Source organism: Aptenodytes forsteri, unplaced genomic scaffold (genome assembly GCF_000699145.1).
Source record: "Aptenodytes forsteri isolate BGI_AS27 unplaced genomic scaffold, ASM69914v1 Scaffold15, whole genome shotgun sequence".
NCBI classification, from domain to species: Eukaryota; Metazoa; Chordata; class Aves; order Sphenisciformes; family Spheniscidae; genus Aptenodytes; species Aptenodytes forsteri.
In genome coordinates, this window is record NW_008795129.1 from 27,388,818 (window position 1) to 27,408,583 (window position 19,766).

The 19,766-nt window shown below is 48.9% G+C and overlaps 1 protein-coding gene across 1 annotated transcript in view; it reads right to left on the reverse strand.

The window, feature by feature from the left end:
• Window positions 1-4,796: 4,796 nt before the first annotated feature.
• The window catches only part of STK32C (serine/threonine kinase 32C), a 46,034-nt gene continuing 31,064 nt past the window's right edge, over window positions 4,797-19,766 (reverse strand). Inside the window, exons 2-11 of the mRNA XM_019471679.1 lie at window positions 17,831-17,982; window positions 14,462-14,635; window positions 13,880-13,917; window positions 12,334-12,423; window positions 11,698-11,801; window positions 11,482-11,598; window positions 8,908-9,033; window positions 8,603-8,734; window positions 6,589-6,656; window positions 4,797-5,748 (exon numbers count right to left, since the gene is read on the reverse strand). Of these exons, the coding sequence (XP_019327224.1) occupies window positions 5,610-5,748; window positions 6,589-6,656; window positions 8,603-8,734; window positions 8,908-9,033; window positions 11,482-11,598; window positions 11,698-11,801; window positions 12,334-12,423; window positions 13,880-13,917; window positions 14,462-14,635; window positions 17,831-17,949 (1,107 nt within the window). The 5' untranslated portion in view covers window positions 17,950-17,982 and the 3' untranslated portion in view covers window positions 4,797-5,609. The remainder of the gene's footprint in view (window positions 5,749-6,588; window positions 6,657-8,602; window positions 8,735-8,907; window positions 9,034-11,481; window positions 11,599-11,697; window positions 11,802-12,333; window positions 12,424-13,879; window positions 13,918-14,461; window positions 14,636-17,830; window positions 17,983-19,766) is intronic.

A 19,766-nucleotide genomic window follows, 5' to 3' on the forward strand; every position in this document is an offset into this window, starting at 1 on the left:
ACCCCCCCACCCCCCTCCCCCTCCCACATACACCCTGCCCCATCCTGGTGTTTCCAAACCACCCGCCAGCCCCAGCGCCAATGGGAGCACAGCCACGGCTGCCGGTGCCTTGATGGTGATGATGATGACCCTGCCCCGGCCCCTGTGCGAGTGCAACCCGGCACACACTGCCCTGCTCTCCTGTCCCATTCCCAGGCACCAGCCCAGTACAAGCCCGTTACGAACTGAGTGACTCAGAGTCGTGCAGTGCAGGTCCCCCCCGGGCAGGGGCTGGTGTGGGCAGAGGCGACCCAGGATGGTGGCCATGCCCAGGGCTCTCCTCATCCTCACCGAGACCCCAAACCCACCACCAAAAGGGCCCTCAGCCCTTTATCTGTAAAGATAAACTCTCCCTAAGGAATGATAAATACCCTCTAACTGACACTGGAAAGTGAGACGCTCTAAAATGCCTGGGTTCAGCTGTTCCCCTTTTCATGCCTGTTTTGCAGTTGCTAAGGAGGCTCATGGCCACGTTCTGCAGCTCATGTCCCACCCCTGGCTCTGCGCTAGCAGGGAGCATCCCACCGGCTCTGGGGGTACGGCTGGGCTTCAGAAAACTTCCAGCATTTTGGTGCTTTCGTGCTTCATGCATTCACACAGCCACATAACCATCAGCTGCAACCACCCGGCTTTGCCAGGCACTGCGCCATGCCACGCGATTTGCAGCAAATGAAAAATACTTGGCCTGTTGACCTGCTCGCTACACAGCTGTGAAGTACTGCTGGCCAGCCAGGGAGCTGCCGGCAGTAGCAGGCAGTGCACACACAGCAGGCTGGTGGTATGTTCTGGCTGTTACACCAACTGGTGTAATTTGGATGCTAAACAGCTCCAGTCTGTGATATGTAAACAAGAAATGTAATTATAACATCCACTTTTGAGAAGATTCAATGTTTTTTTCTGCAGATTGATAACCTAGAAATGACAACAAATACCTGGCAATGTTAAAAATACACATTTATTACTCCACATATGCAATGGCTTCTCGCAGTATCTGCAAAAACACAAACGTCATAACTTAAATATTCTGTGACATGGTAGAATTTTCATGCAGTAAAATTACAGAGATGTATTAACATAAAATACAAAGATATACTTTACATATATTTCCACTGAAATAATTTTAAAAAATACCCTACCAAGGCATCAGGATTTCAGCACTGTCCAATATCAAGTTCATATTATTGGCCTTTTTGCTATTATTTTATTACTCTTATTCTCTTTTTGGCAAGGTATAGAGAAATAAAGAATTGGCAACAGAAGAAACATCAGGACCTGATCTGGCATTTGTTTTCTATGCAAAATTCCCAGTGAAGTCTGTGGAATTCAATGGAAACACTTAAAAATATGCAACTTTGCAAAACTTCTTAATACAACGGAGATAAGAAAACAATCTTATGGCAAGGAATTTAAGGAGAATAATTTACAGGCGATGTAGACTTTTCACAGCGAATAATGCACACCCTGTATAAATCTGTCATACAAAAAAATACATGTATTTAAATATTTATATACAGAAAATTATTGTATTCTGGTTGTAGTGGAGATGTAAACCAGAGCTGCTATTGACTTCTTTCAAGCTCTGCATGATGTGGTTTGGTACCAGGAGTATTTCATGACTTCACTGTGAGTTTTGCTCACATCTGGAGCTGTGTCAGGCTCTAACGCAACAGAGAGAATAACAGGAGAGGAGCGGTTCACAGAATTTCAAAGCCATGTGTTTTTCACAGGAACCAGCCCTTTCGCAGAGAATAACCCTTTGCACCAGCCCGGCGTCCTCAGCGGCACGCATCACGCCCCGCATCGCTAGCTCAGCTCTCGCTGCGGGAGGCAGGTGGCAGGGCTGGCAGCTGCCGGTTCATCTGCCGGCCCCGGTGAGCTGCCCCCCAACACCTCGTGCACCACCCCGCCAAGGACTCGGGCAGATGGCCCTCCACAGACAGTCACACAGACAGCAGCAGCACAGGACTCATTCCACACCGACGGCTACAAACGACACCGGCGCACCCCCAGACATGAACTCGTATCCCCACCCCAGTCCGTGCCAGCCAGCCGGTGACAGCAAATCACCGCTGGGGCGGTGCGGGGAGGAAGGAGGCTCCCGTTGCCTGCAGGAGTTCAGCGCAGATGGGGTTAGCTTTACACAGGACGTCCCTGGAAGGAGCCATGGGTATGTGCGGTGCTGACAGGCTCAATCAGCACAGGCTCGTTACGGGGACACAGAGATGGGGACACGACACAAAAGGGGCCCAGAGAGCAGCGGCACAGCGGGGACGGAAGGGCCCGGTGTATTGAAACCCATCATGGGGATTTTGACAATGAAGCAAACAAGTATCTGTTTCTTATCATTTTTCCATTTTCCAATTACTCTTTTCTTGTAATTTCTTCTCCAGGGACTAGGCATAAACAGGCATCAGTAAAACCTGGTCCCCAATGGGCACTAGTGAAGTTATGCCCATGCATTATTTAAGATCAAAAAGGAGTACTTTAGTTATATTGTACTCGCTGTGTCTCTACTACTCAGCACAATGATCCTACAGGTCTGTGTCCTGTCACTTTTCTCAGCGATTAAGGTTTAGAAATAGATTGAGGCAGAAAGCAGAGTTTCCCCTGGCGCGTCCCTGGGAGATGCGTTGCTGGATTTCAGTGGTGCTTCCCAGGCAGCCAGAATCTGCCCCAAATTATTTCACCTGGGAAGGAGCAATTACCCAGTGTCTCCCCAGAGGCTTTCCCAGTTTCTGCTGAGTGCTGCTGAGGATATTTTGCACGAGTTACCCAGGAAGAGCAGTGCTGAAGAGGGAACATAAATGACCGACACGGAGAGGGTTTGGGGTGAGAAACATCCGTTTCAGAAGTGAGCCAGCTCCTCCCTACACACACCAACCTCGACCTCAAGGGCAGTTTGCAACTTGTCCTAAAGAAAGCGATGAAAACATCTGATTAGACGCGTCCTACCAAACTGCCAACATCTGTCCCGGCCCGAGAGCTTTTGGTTGCATAGGATCTATCTGCATCTCATAGATGGGATGTTTTGGTCCAAAAGTAAGTTACGCTCCTTGTCCTTCTGGTAGTCCAAACTTTTGTCATTATTTACAGAAAGATGATAAACAGTGAGATGGAGTTTACTGAAAAAAACCCTATCCATACCAGTGGAGTAAATAATCTGTAATTTATAATTCCTGAATAAATACTTGGTTTTGACCTTCATTCTGCTTCTCTTGCCCCAACTGAGCCCTGGCAGGCTAAGCAGCGGGTTTCTCGCCCCTCATGGCAGCAGGGATATCAGACTGCTCTGATCAGAAGTAAATCAGAGCCCATCCTGGTGTGGTTTTGTGACTTGAGATTAAAGTGTTACTACTACGTTGCAAAGTACCCTGGCCATCGCGGCCATTGCCGACAGGCACCGTTCCCATGCGGTGGGAGCCGAGCCCACCGAGGCACGCAGCAGGCAGCAGAGCTGGCAGCCAAGGCGCACCGCACTGCACCGGGACAGACCCGGCTGCTCAGGCTGGGGGACAGGGGAAACGAGGCATGCGTAGGGAGCGCAGGGCTGAGGACCAGGCTGCCCACGCAGAGAGCAGGGGCTGCTCACGGGCAGCAAACGGGGCCAGAGCACATGGCCCAGCCAGACGCACACAGGTGTGCTCTGGTGTGCGGGTGAAGGTAATTAGGTCGTTAGGGTAATGAGGTTACCCTGGTACCCAGTAATCAGACTGGAAGTTTGGCTGGCAGAGAGGGCAGGTGCCTCCCAGCGCAGCCCAGGATCAGAGCCGGGGTGTAGGTGCCCTCCTGTAGATGGGGAAAAGGTGCAGGGGAAAGGATTTATTTCAGACCTCACTCACTGAGCGGCTGCAGCTCCCCTTCAGCCCATCATTAATGCAGCTCCTAACGAGGCGTGGGCCGTGCCTGTGCAAGGACCCGCGGCCGATGCTGAGGCCCTGCAGTGCGGCCCTGGTCCCTCACCGGGCACGGCCGAGGCGCTGGATGCTCACCACCCCATGAGAGCTGCTGTGTCTGACAGCGTTTACCTGGCTCTGTCCTGAAAATAACTGTGCAACTGGCATCAAAGCTTTGGCTTCCCTCCCCGGCCCCGCACAAGTTGTGCCTACGCACCTGAACGCTTCTTTTAAAGACTTCTATGAAAATTTGGTTCTGCACAATTTTAGCCACGTACTAATTTCCACATAGAACTGTGGAAAATAAATGTGTTGTGTCATTTTTCATGTAAAATTGTTTCATACCAGTTACACCTTTCTGCTTCAGTCGCAGAAACTGAAAACGCAGCAAATTTTGTCCTGAAAGAGTCTGCATCTGTTAAAAACATTTTCTATCCATTTTTGCGTTACGAATATACAGTAAGAATGCAAACCCTGCAACCTCTTAATGTCTGGCAGCAAACAGATGTTGATAGTTTGAAGGTGAATGCATTTCTAACGAAACCCCTGTGTATCACAACAGCCGTACGTTGCAGCTGAACCCATGGCCCATTTTTAGCAATAGTAACCAAAAGCCACTCTACAGCAGATTAAGCAACTAATATAGTGAAGACTTCTGAAACAAGAAGAAAGGCGATATCCACAGCTGGAACACGTTAAGGAGATCTCCCATCTTATTAAGAAGTTAAAACAGGTATCGGTAAATTATATACAGTACTTTTACTTTACACTGAAAATAAAGTAACTCGAAGGGTGAAATAAGATATTCCCCTCTTTCATAACCAAGCAGCATTGCAAGGCCACCCACTTTGTCTCCAATAAAATCTGAACCTGTGATAAACTGTGTCCTCCGAACCTGGACAAACAGAACCAAACCCTCCGATCTGTTTGCACGGCTCCTTGCCACTCGCAGCAACTATGTGAAGAAAGCAAATATTTTAAATACATTCTGCATCTCAATTACATGTTTAATCATTACCCAGCCGCAGAAGAATCCATGGAGTGCACAAAAAACATTTATTTGCCCCGAGTCGGGAAGGAAACTCTGACAGGTGACGAGAGGACAAGGACGTGCCTGGGGTGTCCTTACACTGCAGGACCCAAACAGCTCAAGGCTCCCAGGAGGCTGGTGCCACCCGCCACAGCCCGGAGAAGCCCCGGGGCTGCTCCAATTTACACAGGGATTGCTTGTCCCTGCAGCAGCCTTTATGAACAGGGAACACCAAAGTAAAATTTAAACCACCTATTCAGCCTTCCTCCCTCTCCACACCTGCTCGGTGTCTTCCCTTGTTGTACCCAAGGACATAATTTCTTTTCTTGCCATCTTACTGTATTAAAAACATGTGCAGATCAGCAATCTGACATTAAAAAAGAACAAGTAAATAAGTTGATCTATCTCCTCCGACAAGTTGCATAGCAAGTATCTTTACCCATGACAGGCAACCAGCGTGCTGAACTGGCACTCCGTTAAATCCAGAATGCAATTCTGTAAGAACTCTCTCTTTTGCTACAGCTTTTGCAAGACTAGTTGTCAGTGCTCTCCGGTGGTATCGGAGGACGGCCTGTGGTGCTCAGCGCAACCTGAGAACGGGTTATTGGCGCGGCGCGGGCCGGCGACCCTCGCCTGGTGGCTGCAGCCTAGCTGCTGCCTGCGGAGGAGCAGACGGAGCTGCACATGTTCAAGTTGGAGGTCTCAGACTCGGCCTCCGTCTCGGCTTCGTCGGTGGTCTCGGGGGGTGACACAGACTCGCTCATCTGCTCTTGGCTCTTCTTTAGCCTGTGAGGAGCAGAGGAACCAGGTGTTACACAGTCATCCCCAGATCAGACACCCCGCAGAAGGAGTGGTGTGAAGGTGGCCTACAACAGCCAGCGTGCCCCAGGCTGCCCACGCACCACTCTTCGTGAGGTGCCTTACAGCAGACCCGTGGTAAACACGTGCTTTCCAGAGCACACACAGAGCACATAAAAGGTCGTGACAGGGACCGACATATCAGCAAAACACACCAAAACACTCTGAAATACTCTGCAGTGACCTGCAAGGCTTCAGCTTTCAGGAGCACTGCCCACCCAGACCTTGTCCACAAGCGCCCTGTGCCGTGGCCAGGGCAGCAGGCTCTCTGCCACGCACCACCTCCTCCACGGAGGCTGTCTCCTGTTTAACTTACAAACCAAACGTTCCCATGTCAGCATGCTCAAACATGGGGGAAAGCAGCTGCTTTAACTCCAGTGCTTTCACTGCCCGCTCATGCCCTGCAGAGATTTTAGCACCTTCCTTGCCTTCATTTTCCAAAACATCATCCTCCAAAAGCAGGATGGATGAGAAGATGCAGTGGGGGAACTGAAGCAGTGTCACATAAGTATGTTAAATCCCAGAAGTCTCTCTGCAGCATATTTTATTTAATGGCAGTGATTAATAATCCCTGATCTTGTCTCCCTTTTTGGTGAGAACTGCTTCTCATACAGAGGCAGCACCTAAGCTGCTCAACTGATGTCAGTCACTAAGGGCTAAGCCCGCAGCGAGATGCTCCCAGCCGTCAGGCACTGGCACTCTGATTCCTAAGGGAAGTCAAGAAAAAGAGTATTTTTTCTTTCAAAAAAAATACCCCCGCACACTCACTTCTCTCTGTTAAAGATGACAAAATCTTGCTGGATAGCTTCAAGGCATTCTTGGAGATAGTCATTTTCCTGTTGAAGAAAAACAATACATGCATAAGCAGTCCCATTCACATCTCATTGCTGCCTGCAGCATCGCAGTGCTTCCAGCTGTATGCATAGAGCCTCCCAGCCACCAGAAACTTCAACCGAAACAGATGATGGAAACAGCATAGCTGACTGCCTTCATGGCTTTCACCAGTGGCTTGTTTCATCTGCGGCAAGCAGAGTTTTCCATAAAACACAGATAGCACACAGTTTTTCAGATAAACACAACACATTTATCTGTGTGTTCTGGTTCTGGGAGTGCTATCTGCCCATAGGAAGGAAAGCCAGCACAGGGGAGAGATCACCACAAAGCCTGCGCCTGTGAGTCCTTGCAAGAACAAGGCATAAACCTGCCACCTTGTCCCACAGACGGCTGCTCCCCCGTGGCCAGCTGGCCCAGCCCAGGGGCTGTGCAGGTACGCTGGCTGCATGCATGCCGGGAAGCTGGCAGCACCCACAGGGCAGGAGGGAAACGCAGGTGTGCAGACAGCCCACACTTCCCAATTTCTGCCTTTATTTTACCTCCTGCATCACCTCTGTCTAGGTGCAGAGACCTCCTCTGAAGCCGGATGCTGCTGCTCCACTCCACCTCCAACTGAAGCAGGGATGCCCATCTCCTGCCCAGGCAAAGTCTCGCCCAGCTCTTGCGCCGCCTGCCCGTGCACCCCCAGCCACAGGCCATGGCCACAGTGAGGGACGGGCTCCTGTCCAACACCTGCGTGGGCGGCTGGCGATCAGCCGTGGGTCCTGGCAGGCAAAGTGCCCTTAACTGTCTTGGCAGCAAAACCTTAGAAAGGTATTTGCAAATTTGCTTATTCTGTTTTTTCCTCCCTCGCTTCCCGATTTATTCTTCAGCATTTACAGTAAGTCTCACTGATCGCAGCATTAACTCCCGCTGAAGAGGGAAGCGATCCATTGCAGTTAACTGGCGCAGACAACGAGACAGGCAAAATCCTGCCCGGCGCTCCCTGCTGCTCTCAGACAGCGAGGTTAGGCCTCGCTGCAGGGAGCAATGTTTATTCCCTTAGTCTGGGATTTGCGCAGCTCAGATGCACTGTACAGGGGAAGCAGGGACAGTGGGTGATGCGCGTTTGCTCTCACAGGCCTCCCCAGCACACCACCCTACCTGCAAACACCCCTTACAAAACCCTGGTTTCTGCAGGACCGAGTGCCTGCTCTGCTGCGTAAGGAGCTGGGACGTGTCTGCTCTATAAAACTGAGATTCTTGTATTTATCTACCCAGTGATATAAAAGCGCCGTGACTCCCACAGTGAAAAGAAGAAACAAATGCATCTCATCTCTAGCTTAATTTCCTGGCTAATGGATTCCTCTCTGCAGAAAGCACTCACGGGCACACTGGCACACTTCTCCCACGCTCATGTGCCAGCCTCCCCAGCTGGCACAGCCAGAGTTTGCCCCAGTGCAGGAGCCCGGCAGAGCCGCGGGGCTTACCCAGCCGCACAGCTCACGCAGTGAGAGAAAACACAGGATAGCTACCCAAAAATGGGAGTGACTGGCCAGATGTTTCTGCGTGGCCATCATCAGTGCTTGGATAAACTACCACTGTGTAACCCCATCGGCCAGCTGCCGCAGACACTGGGCAGCCCCGGCGTCCCGGGCGCAGTCTCTGGGCAGCGCCTCTTGGAAAGGTGAAGATCATATGGACGTGTATTTTTTTTCAGTTTTTCTCGACTGGTGTGCCCAGACCTCTGTTTCTCATTTCATTTTCCAAAGTACAGATTACTATGAAAGAGTTTTATCAAACTTATGTAAGAGGAACATATGGCAGTCGGGAAGACTCCATTGGGCAAATGTTTTTATCAAAATAAATCTGCAGTTACTGCATTGTCTCAGTAATTGCTGCTATACATCCCCAAATTCAGCAGCTCAGCCTTTTTTCCCAGCTGGCTGTTACCCCAGAAAGCACTTACGGACTGTGAGCTGTCTTTGCTGTTATCCCTCGACTTGTTCTTTGCAAGCCTCTTCTTCTTCTTGTGCAAGGGCCTCGACTCCAGAATCATCTCCTCCAGCTCAAAGGTGGGGTCACAGTGCAGACGGCCCTTCTGCCGGGACACACGACATGACACCACGCGCATTAGCCACAGCAGAGACTCTCTCGCAGCAAATACACTCAGAAACTACTTCTCCGTCAGAAAGCCTCTGCTGAACGCAGCGGTTCCTCTAGTGATGAGAACCGACCCTGCTCAGGGCCGGGACACAGATCGCTCCTACTCACGTTGGGGACGAAGCCCGGCTCCACCCGCTTCTCGCAGACGTCACTCCAGACCACGCCGGACAAGTACGCTGAGGCCTGAACATCAGCTAGGCAGGAAAAGCGATGCTCAGGGTTCACCGTCAGTAGCTGGGGAAAGAAAAGCATTCCCGTCAGAAGAGAAAGAAAAAGAGCCCAGCATCATCCTGCCTTTTGGATGCACTCAGACGGTTCAGCCACACAGCAACCTTTCTGTCATGGGAAATATGTAACAGACTATAGAAAAAAAACACATTAGAAAAATGTTCTGGAGGTTATGAAACCAGACGGCCAAAAATTTGGCACCGTGAGCACTCGGACCAGCGCGGGTTTGCTTCTCCCATGCCTACCTACAACGCACGACCCTTCACCACAGCACCTGGGTGCTGCCGCCCTGGTGCAGTCCTCCCTATGCCGGGGACAGACCTTGCTCCCCTGTAAAGACGTTGATGCCCCCAGAGGTTCATCGGTTCAGTTTCAATGTCCACATGTCCTATTTTCACACCACTTCTGTGACACCAGGGGATACTACTCCGTTTATCACACACATGGATTACTATGCATAGAGAAAAAAAAAAGATTGCTTGATCCACTGAGACACCAGTCTGAGGACAGATCTGATTTTTCAAAGAATTCAGCACTGTGCACCATGCTGTACACTCAGCTGACTTGAGTTACAGCTTCCAGGACTGCTAGAGGTATGCCTAACATAGAGATATGTCTGATGTGGAGGTATGTATGTCTAACATGGAGGTACATCTAACGTGGAGGTGCGTCTAACATGGATCTGGGTAGGGCTTCCAGAAAATTCTGTGCCTGGTCTCACCCTGTGAAACTCTTCACTGAAGCTCAGTTGATGCCACCTTTGCAGTGCATCCTCAGAGCCCCGTGTGCATCCCTCCTCTCCCAAGCACGGGATGCTCGTGGTGGGTGACTTGCACCCACCCTCGCCCCTCTCTAGGAGCTGGCCCCCCTGTCTGCCTGTGCCACTGCCACAGGCGCTGGAGCCGCACCCCACCTTTGGACCAGTTCTTGCCATTCTTCCAGAGCACTAAGAATTTGAGTCCTGACCTCCAAGCTCGCCCCAGCTCGGTTTTGGGCATCTGCAAACTGAGTGCGTACAGTCTCCCGACTGATGGACACCTATGGTAGGACCTCTACAAAATTCCCATCTAGGACTGTTTCCTTCAAAAAAAGGCAGCATAATTCTAGGCACACTAATTATAGGTGTCTACAGCCTTTTTGCAGGAAATAAAGTCAGCACTGAGTATTTTTCCAATGCCAAAGGTAACTATGCAAGAAGCAGGTAATGGTGACTGTACTTACAGCCTGCCAAGCATCCAAGCATGGGATGCTTGTGAAGGGCACGGGGTAAAAGACCGCCTTGACCAGCAACTGCCACCTGGAGAACTTTTCAGGCACTTTTTCACGGCATAAAATCATCTTCATCTTTAAAGTGAAAAGGGAGGAATTCCCCATTCCTGAGTAAGGCTGCTGCGAGGGCACCAGCCCAGCGGGAAGGAGATGCGGGGCATCGATGCTGGAAGCGGGGAGCGGGAGCTGGCCCCGGCAGGTGGGTGGGTGGGCAGCGCAGCACCCGACATCACCCCTGGGCATCAGCAGAGCCCCCCGGACTGCCCCAGCGGGCAGGACTACAGAAACCCCAGCGCTTTGGGGGGACATAGGGGGTCCTTCCAGGCTGAGGTGGCTGCTGACATTTCCCTGGTGAGACATGTAATTCCCGCCCGGTCTCTAGAAGCCCGACTGCCGGCAGCCCAGCAGATGGCAATGTGAACTTGCTGAATGCTCCGCTGCAGTCATAACTAACAACGCTGCTTCTCATTAAAACAAAATCTAATTATGTAAATTGTCCACCCAACATTAACTTACATTGGAGTCACTTATTTGCTGTCAGCACCGTGTATATCTTTTTCATAGCACACTCATCAGCTACTTTTCTGAGTTCTCAAGCAAGCAGAACCTAAAACTACAGCCTCCACACCAAATCAACAACTTTCTCGTGTAGCAGTACATCCCACAGATATGGAACCCCCCCCCCAGACAGTTCTCACAATCTAAGAAAGCAGCAGACCATCCCACAGATATGGAAACCCCCCCCCCAGACAGTTCTCACAATCAAACACACCAAATCAGACCCTTCAGTCTGGCAGAACTGTCCAGAGAGAGCAGCTAACGCAGCAGGGGCAGCACACGCTTTTCCATCTCACACAGCCGTCTCAGCCACAATCGCTGCCTTTTTAGGTTACGACAATCATGCAGGGGGATGCTGGAAGGGCACAGTTCTAGCCCAGGTAGGATTTGATTGTCCCACCAAAACCAGCCTTTTTCTTCCCTTGCTATCAAAAATAATGCATCTTATTACAGGGATAATAAACAAACAAAACACAAGATTAATCTGTGCTTAAGCCTGAACAAAGTCATAAAAGTTAGTCTTATTTCAATTTTACATTATTTCTTAATATGCTAAAAATTTTCCAGCTAGTCTCACACGCACTGAGGCTAAGGTACAATGTAAACCATGCCAGCAGGACTATTTACCTTTCTTAATAGAGCAACCATTTCTTTTGACCATGCAGATGAGTACTGAACGCTTACAGTACTGAACAGCTGAATTAAAGACTCCACGGGGTTGTTGGAGTGGATGTCATACGGTCTCTGGGGGAAAAAAGCAGAAAGATGAGAAGAAATTCCCTCTCCTCTCTGCAGTCAAGCAGAAAGCGCATTCTTAGGCCTCGGACCGTCCGGGAGCCCTACCCAGCCCCGCAGCAGTTCGTAAGCCATGATTCCCAGCGACCACCAATCAACCTCGAAAGAGTAGCCCGTCCCGCCGTTCAGGAAGGAATGGAAAATCTCCGGGGCTGAACAGAAAGGGCAAAATGCAACAGGTTATTCGCTGACTTCAGTTTGTTTCTATTTCAGTATTTCATGTAAGTCGGTATGTAAACCTTATGGTTATTTTTACGCACTACTGCCTGAGGGGAGGCTTTGCAAGCCAGTGTGAGCAGTAGCAGCAGCAGCAGCAGCAGCAGCAGCAGCAGCAGCAGGCCTGCCCTCGCTGGGCAGCTGGGTTATCCGGTGCACACGAGGAGAGCCCTCCCAACCGAGCGAGTGAGAGATGGCAGAAACCCAGCACCTGCCGGGACACACCAAGTCCCAGCCTGGGGCCAGCGGGGAGGGCAGGGCGGGATGGGGAGGGTGTGCTGACAGCGATTCATTCACTCTGGGAATCTCACTTTTCAAATGATCAGGCTCCACTGAATGACCTGGGCGCATGCATTAATGTGCTAAACTAATTCAGTGCCTTTCTCACAGACAGGGACTGTCAGGCGGCATGCGGTGAGCACGCTGAAATGTAAAATACAGACGTAAGGAACAGCTATTATTTCTTACCCATGTATGGCTTTGTTCCAGCTAATGCAGTTGCTCTTTCACCGTCCCTAATTATTGTTGCAATATTAAAATCTGTTAAATGTGCATGACCTTAAATAAAGACATATTTTAAGAAGGAATTAATCGCAGCGCAGAACACTGGCAATGTAGAGTCAGAATACATTCCTTTTCATAAGCTTCTGCCCTCGGACAGTGTAGCATGGGCACAGGCAGGTCAGGGTTAGACCCCACCAAATGGCCATAACAGATTCTGAAGCTTTCCCAGGATCCCAGGCCAGGTGATTAAATGGTAGCTAGCTTTGGGTCTTGATTTTAAATCGCACTTGGAGCGAACTAGTAACCTACACCAGCTCCAGCACTCCGTCAAATTGCTCTAGCCAGAAACTACAGCCAGTGAAGAAGACAACAGGGAAACACTATACTAAGATACTGCCTCGGTTGCATTGATTAAAACACTAGATCCATTTTTGATGAAAGCCATTGAACCACGACTACCCCAAAGTCCCAGAGCTAAAACACTCCACTGCCACTCTGTACCAGACCACAGCAAATTTGGACATCAGTTGAATGAAATCGTAACAATGCTTCCCAAACCCTAAGCCTGTATGAAGAAAACATTAAGATATTTCAAAAAGTGCTGGAACACCTTCTCTCTGTTTCTACTTCCTCTGTCATCACAACTGAAAGTTAAAATTGTGAAAAGGCCATTATTTTCAAGCCAGCCTGGTACAGAGAATACCCACCCACTTCCCCTTCTGGAGGCTACTTTCTGCTCTCTTATCTACAAGGCAGCTATGAAAATGGTGTGTAAATCACAGGCTGCCTTGTCCTATGAAGTCTTCCCTTACATCTCCTTTTTCCCATTTGTGTTTGGGCTTTATACCCTTCGCTGTTTTCTAATGAACTTCCATGCAAGTGCAAGCTTTGGGTTTTATGAGGCTTTATGATAAAACTCAGATGGTTTGGAGCCTGAGAGATTGCATCTTCATTTTATAAGATCTACTACTGGAATAGAGGTCATTATAGGGTCTCCTATGGTATTTCTTCTGTGTAGGCCACTGAGAGAATATTACCAATAGATGCTCTCATTAAAGAGAGTTATTCAGATAGTCATTAAAGTTCCTGAGCTCTCTCTACCTGGCTCAGCCCAGATCCATCCCCCCAGGAAGACATCAAAACTACCCTAAAAGTAGATGTGCAGATCACTCACTCTAAAACTCAACAAAGGCAGTTCTTGTGCTTTGTGCCCTCCCACGATGCCAGGTACCGCATCTCTGGCATGGGTGACCTGTGCACTGGGGCACTAGTGAGAAAGGAGGCAGAGTGTGGGCGAAGCAAGACGGGGGTAACGAGGAGAGGGGCTGCCCTTGGTGGATCTTCCCTGGCATTACAATGCACAGGTAGGTCTGGCCAAACACGGATCAATTAGAAGGAGTGGTGCCTTTTCCACACTTTTCCCAGATAAAAAGATGCAGAGTATTCAAGACTGTAAAGAATCTGTCCCTCGAATGAAGGAGGCAGACAAAGCAAGGCAGAGATATCCTACCTTGCTCATCGAGGAGGATGTTGTCTGGTTTTACATCTCTGGGAAAAGAAGCAAGGTTACAGCAAGATGAAATCTCAGTCAGATCAAGGATGCAACTCAACAACAAAAAACCTGCAACTTTTTTATCTATCAAAAGTTAGAAACAAATAAAACAAAAATACCCTAACATGAGACAAGTCCCTTTATGATGGACTAGAAATGCTTTTCCCGGGCAACTGTGCAAAAAAGTGGGAGCATCTGACTTGTTCGGGCATCATTTCTAAGGAAAATTAATAACACAAGACTGGGCCTATTTCTGTGAGATCTTTTTGAAACCCACCCCAGAAGGTGCTTTCAGCCTCCCAGCGAAGTGTGAGGCTTCCTCTGAGTGACGGGGAGCAGGACCAGCAGCTGGAGGGCACCCAGGACTGGCACTGCTGGTGCGGTTTAATGCCGGCAGTTCCCCGACTTGGAGGTACCGATGGGGTTAAGGGCCTCACTGCAGCAGAGGCAGCATCGCCCACCCCAAACCAGCCATGGGCAGCGTGGTGCACAGGCAGCTCCCACTGGCTACCGACTGCGAGGAAGAGACTGTGTGGTTACCTGTGGATAATATGCTGACTTCGTAGGTAGTCGAGAGCCAGCGCCATCTCACAGATGTAAAGTTTGACCATTTCTTCCGTAAACTGAACGTTTTGCTGCAGGTGATAGCGCAGGTCGCCACCGAGAAGCAAGTCCACCACCATGAACATGTCCTCCTCGTCCTGGAAGGAGTACCTGCGGGACCGGCGGTGCGTGAGCGAGCAGGTTGAGTCTCACAGGAGTCACAAAGCCAAGTCAGGCTTTTTCCCTCTCCTAATTACACAGCTCCTGTGAAAACTGCAAACATGCCCGCTTCGGTGTTTACACCTTTCTAATTAAGCAAGCGCAACTCAGGATGCTGTCTTCTTTTTTAACCTATTACTACACTAAGCAACGCTTCCTTTGAAGAGGTAAGTATCCTAATTAACTTCCCCCTACTCGCCCTGCCACCGTCACCTCCTGAGTGCTGCTGTGTAACCCCACCAGCAGGCAGAGCTGCAGGCAGAGTTGCAGGCAGAGTTGCAGGCAGAGCTCAGGGCTTTGCTAGCAGTCGCTCAGAGAAACTTCGCATTTTCAATTGTGAACAATCTGATAAACATATACTTAAAATATCTCTGCCTATCCTGAAAAAGAATTGGAAAACACAAGTGCTAATTTAACCATAAAACCCAGAAAAAGAGATTTATATTTACTGTAGAGTAAAACGCCTCTCTAAATCTGCAGTGGATCCCACAGGAGACTGACAGCAGTGAGGATACACTACAAAACAACGTTCAATTGTTATATTTGGCGACAGTTTTTCTAAGGAAAGAGCATGTGGGATTGTATAATACTTATGAATCACACGCTTCAGCTCTCATCTTAAATGTAGGCTTATTCTAAAAGTATGAGCTGAAAGGGAAAAATTTGCTAAGAGAGCAAGTTTTCTTAAGAATTTCATTATATGTTGGAAAAAAATATTTGCAATTGCTAAAATGCTGAAAAAATAAATATTAACTTATTTGGCTATTCTGGAGTAATGGATCAACAAAATGAATGTAAAGTATTACCGACTTTCACCACTTTGAGTATAAAAATTTCTGCATTTTTTAAAATCTTCCCACCCACCAGCCTGCTGCGCATCTGACGTGGCCGGAGAGGGAGGGGACGCCCGCGGCCAGTGGGCTGCCCAAGGCTCAGCCTGTCTGGCCATCCGAGGCGTGCAGCTTCCGCGGGAAAAACTGCTGCTTCTGCCCCTCTTCCGCCTCTGTGAAATCAGGGAGACATTCACGAGGCACTGATTCTAGCCTTAAAAACACATTTCAATAGTAACATAACCCTTGCAATATCTGAAGGAGATTACTGTGCACCGTGCATTGCAGATGCACTTCCTTGCATTTTTTACATAATATATCATTTTTGCTAACCCATTATTTTTCAAGTAAGCATGGCCTTTATTCTACATTTACTATTTTCTCCTTGTGGTTGTGGTTGCACAAATTCTTAGGCAACCTCAAAAACAGCTGGGTTGGAAATACTGCCTACCTGCCTTGATGACATTCTAAGGCACAGCTGCAGAAGCCTGCCTTTACAAAAAGCCATGCTATCATTTGAAAGAATGCATTTCAAACCATGCCAAAGGTGTGCAAGACACTTGGGGAATAAATCCTAGGCAAAATTTTGAGCAACCCAGGTCACATATACAGTAAGAGAAGGGACCACTCTTATTCTCCCTTCTCAGTCTGTCATCCTGCACTCAATGGGATATCATAAATACCTCTCATAAACGTCACTCTTCTTGTGGTCTGGGAATATAAGCCATGAACTCCTTATTTCTATCACCCTGCAACACGTCCTGTATTTGCTCTTGCCCCAGCTCCCTCCTAGCAGTGAGCAGAGATGCTTGTTGGCACAGGATCAGTTTGTGGCGTGCTGGTCGACCGTGGGTGAAGACGATGGTTCTTCTGATCCCTGCCCCACGTCAGGCGCTCCTTCACAGGGCAGGGAAAGGAGTTAGAGGACGGACCACCCGGCAGCAGGAACCAGGAGAGGGTCATGGGGCTGACTGCTAAGGACTCATTCCAAACTAACCAACGATCTTAGGATATAATGCACTATTTTCTAAAACTTGTAAATTAATGTTGTGTAAAATTTGATAATGATACATCTGAGCTCTAAAGGAATGTATTTTATTTGGCCAGTGAACGTGTTGCAAAGCACTTTTTGCCCTTAGTCATTCTCCAGCAAAAGGCCGCGCACCTGATAATTTGAAGAGATCTCATAACTTTTTTTCAGCAACAGATCACTAAAAACAGTTACATTTCAACTTGCTCAATGCTAACTTGATTGTGTGTGCACTGGCAAAAACTAGACTCATTACTGGGTAATGTTTTAGTGTCTAATTAAAAAAAAATCTCTTCAAATCAGGCTGAAATCTAACAAATAGCTTGTCTGTAATGCTTTTGAAAAGCATCCTGTCTAGATACAGTAAAAAATGATATGCAGTGTATCTCCTTGGCTTCCCTACCACCATATTAATCCCCCCACCCCACCAGCATCCCTCGGGGTACATCTATGGAGCCGCCTTTGCAGTACCTGCACAGACCCAAACACGGTGAGGACAGCTTTAAACCACCCGCTAAAACCTCTTGAGTTAGGACCTATCATCTCAGTAACACTCTACCGAACACACTGGCTATGGCTGAGAACAGTTCTGTTTATTTAAACCACTAGACAATCTCTGCGAGATTGCGTCTTTTAGAGGGACCAAATACTTACTGTGTGAAACACTATATATTTTGTATAATTTTTCTACTAATAAAAGTCATAAATCGTCATCTCTAAAAATGCTAGTTTCTTTGACTTTTCAAGCTGTTATTTGCTACAAAAATTGGCCCCACGCAGTATCCAATTCACCACAGACTGTCACAGTTCTCAGTACCTACACATCTCATGTACCTACATGTACCTACATGAGATGGACTATTTCTTTAACGGCAATCAGCGGGAGCATTGTACTGCCCCAAGACACCTTAGTCTAACTGCACACATCAACACACTATAGTACAAAAATATTTTACGGTTAAATTGGCAGGGGGTCCCTTAGGAGGGACCTGATAGTGGTATTTGCAAGACGGCTGCGAAAAACACCCAACAAACACACAAAGGTTTTTGATGGAAAAAGAGAAGCTAAGCTGTTTTAAAATGTTTGATGTCATAACATTTGGCTATCTTCTGTGTAAAGCAAGCTATGTTTCCCGAATGCATTTCATGTTATCACCGACTTCCATCGTAGGAGCTCACTGGGTTTCTCCCATGGATGTCTGTGACCCTGAGAGGACAGGGAGAACGTGGCTCTGCGAGCACCTGAGGGCAGGTGGCCCCAGAAGGCAAAGGGGAGGAGACGCTCACCAGAGATTCACCAGGAACATGTGCTCGATCTCCTGCAGGATTTCCAGCTCTCTGAACACATTGCGAACCTCATCTCTTTCGATGCACTGCTGTTTGTTCATGTACTTCATGGCATACATCTTCTCAGTGTCTCTCTTCTGCACAATACACACCTAAAGTACCGCAGAAGGGGAGGGGAAAAAGAGATTTAGTAAAACGTTCCATGTCCTCATTTGCTGCTTTACCTGGCTGAGACCCCCACCGCTCACTACTTCTACCCCATTATCAATATTCCTGATCCCTGGGCTGTCACTTGGGACCTAGGAATATAAGCATCCCTGCTCCAAGTGCAGTGCCCATGCACTCCCGTTTTGGGTGCTGCACCACCCCACCCGGGATGTCTTTAATTGTGCAGCCACACAAGAGCTTCTTCTAGGATGTGACAGCCAGCTCCGGGGAGAGCTTTCCAGCAAGGAATGGTGTCTGGGAGCTCTGGGAGAGAGCTTTGTGCTCACTGCCTCCGAATAGAGACTGGCTTCGGGCAATCGCAGGTCTTCTCTCCCAGCCTTGACTCCATTCTGCTCACATCCGTTGCCTGCCAACCTCCAGCAGATTGGTTTTAATCTATTGTGTACATAGCTGTGCTCTGAAAGGTCAAAATAATCCAATTTGTTTTAGCAGAAAGCGATTAAAATGTAAATTTGTTAAAAACAACAACAAACACCATGCCCCTAGGAACACAGTAGTACTGTCCTTGCAAGACACAGACCCTCCCTGCTCGGGGTTTCATGACCCCAGTGCCCCTCCTGCGCACCCAGCCCAGGCTCCCAGCCTCCAGGAGTACCAAGCCATTGCAAATGGGGACGCATCCTTCCCTGGGCGCGGGCCATGCTGCGGACCAAGCTGCCTGCCGCTGGCTGGGTCCCTCCCGCCTCCCACCACTGCCCGGTCTGCTCCCCGGGTTCGGACAGCCTGTTCTCACGGCTGGGCAAGCAGGAGGCCACAGCAGATCCCACACACGAAACGTCAGCTTCCCACCGGCTGCTCGCAGCCGTCCCCCTCCCGGCATGCAGAGCCAGGCGGCCCAGCAGCCGTCAGTCCCTGGCACCGGCGGGATAAGCCGGCACCTGGACCCGGCACCTGCTCTGCTGACAGGCGTGAAGCCCACTGGGCTGACACAGGTTTCCAACCAGTATTGCCTTTGGTGTGCCTCCCTCGGTTCTTCTGAGTAATAACGACACCTTAATTACCAAGGTAACTATACTTAAAAGAGCTAATTAGTTATCAAGGTAACTATTTTTAAATGAACTAATGAAATTTCTACATCTGGTATAATTACATCTGTCTTCTTTTAATTATCAGACATGCCCATGATTACAATGCGCTGGATGTATTTTCTTTTAAAAAGAAATAATTTGGCATTTTGGTCATGCAGCCTTCATCTGGAGTGGCGCAGGGAGGCTGACCCGGGGGGGGCTTCAGGCAGCTCGTTAGAGAGCAGGTCACATTTACACAGCACGGGAGCAAGTAAAGGGAGTTTCTGTGGACAGCAGAAAACATCGCAGACAGATGGGAGCCACCAAACTCTTCCGCACTTCTAAAATACTGCCATTAATAACCATTTGCAAGTGCTAATGGCACACAAAATAATATCATCAAGGACACATTACAGCAAGAAGGTGACAAAATAATAGGTGGTTATCATTAGCCTGATAAAAACATCCCAATTAGTGATGCACACTGAAATTACGGGGACTATTTTGCAGTCATCATTACAATTACGGTAAGGACGGAAAATCATGTATTGAAATAACTCCAGGCTCACCTCAGACCTCATATTAAAGGCTCACTTCTCGGGCAGCTTGACCTGAGCAATTTTCTCCGGGTCAAACTCACACTTTGCCCAGAGGCAGGCATGGCTGGCAGAGCCCGACCGCAGCTGGTGCGGGAGCGGGCT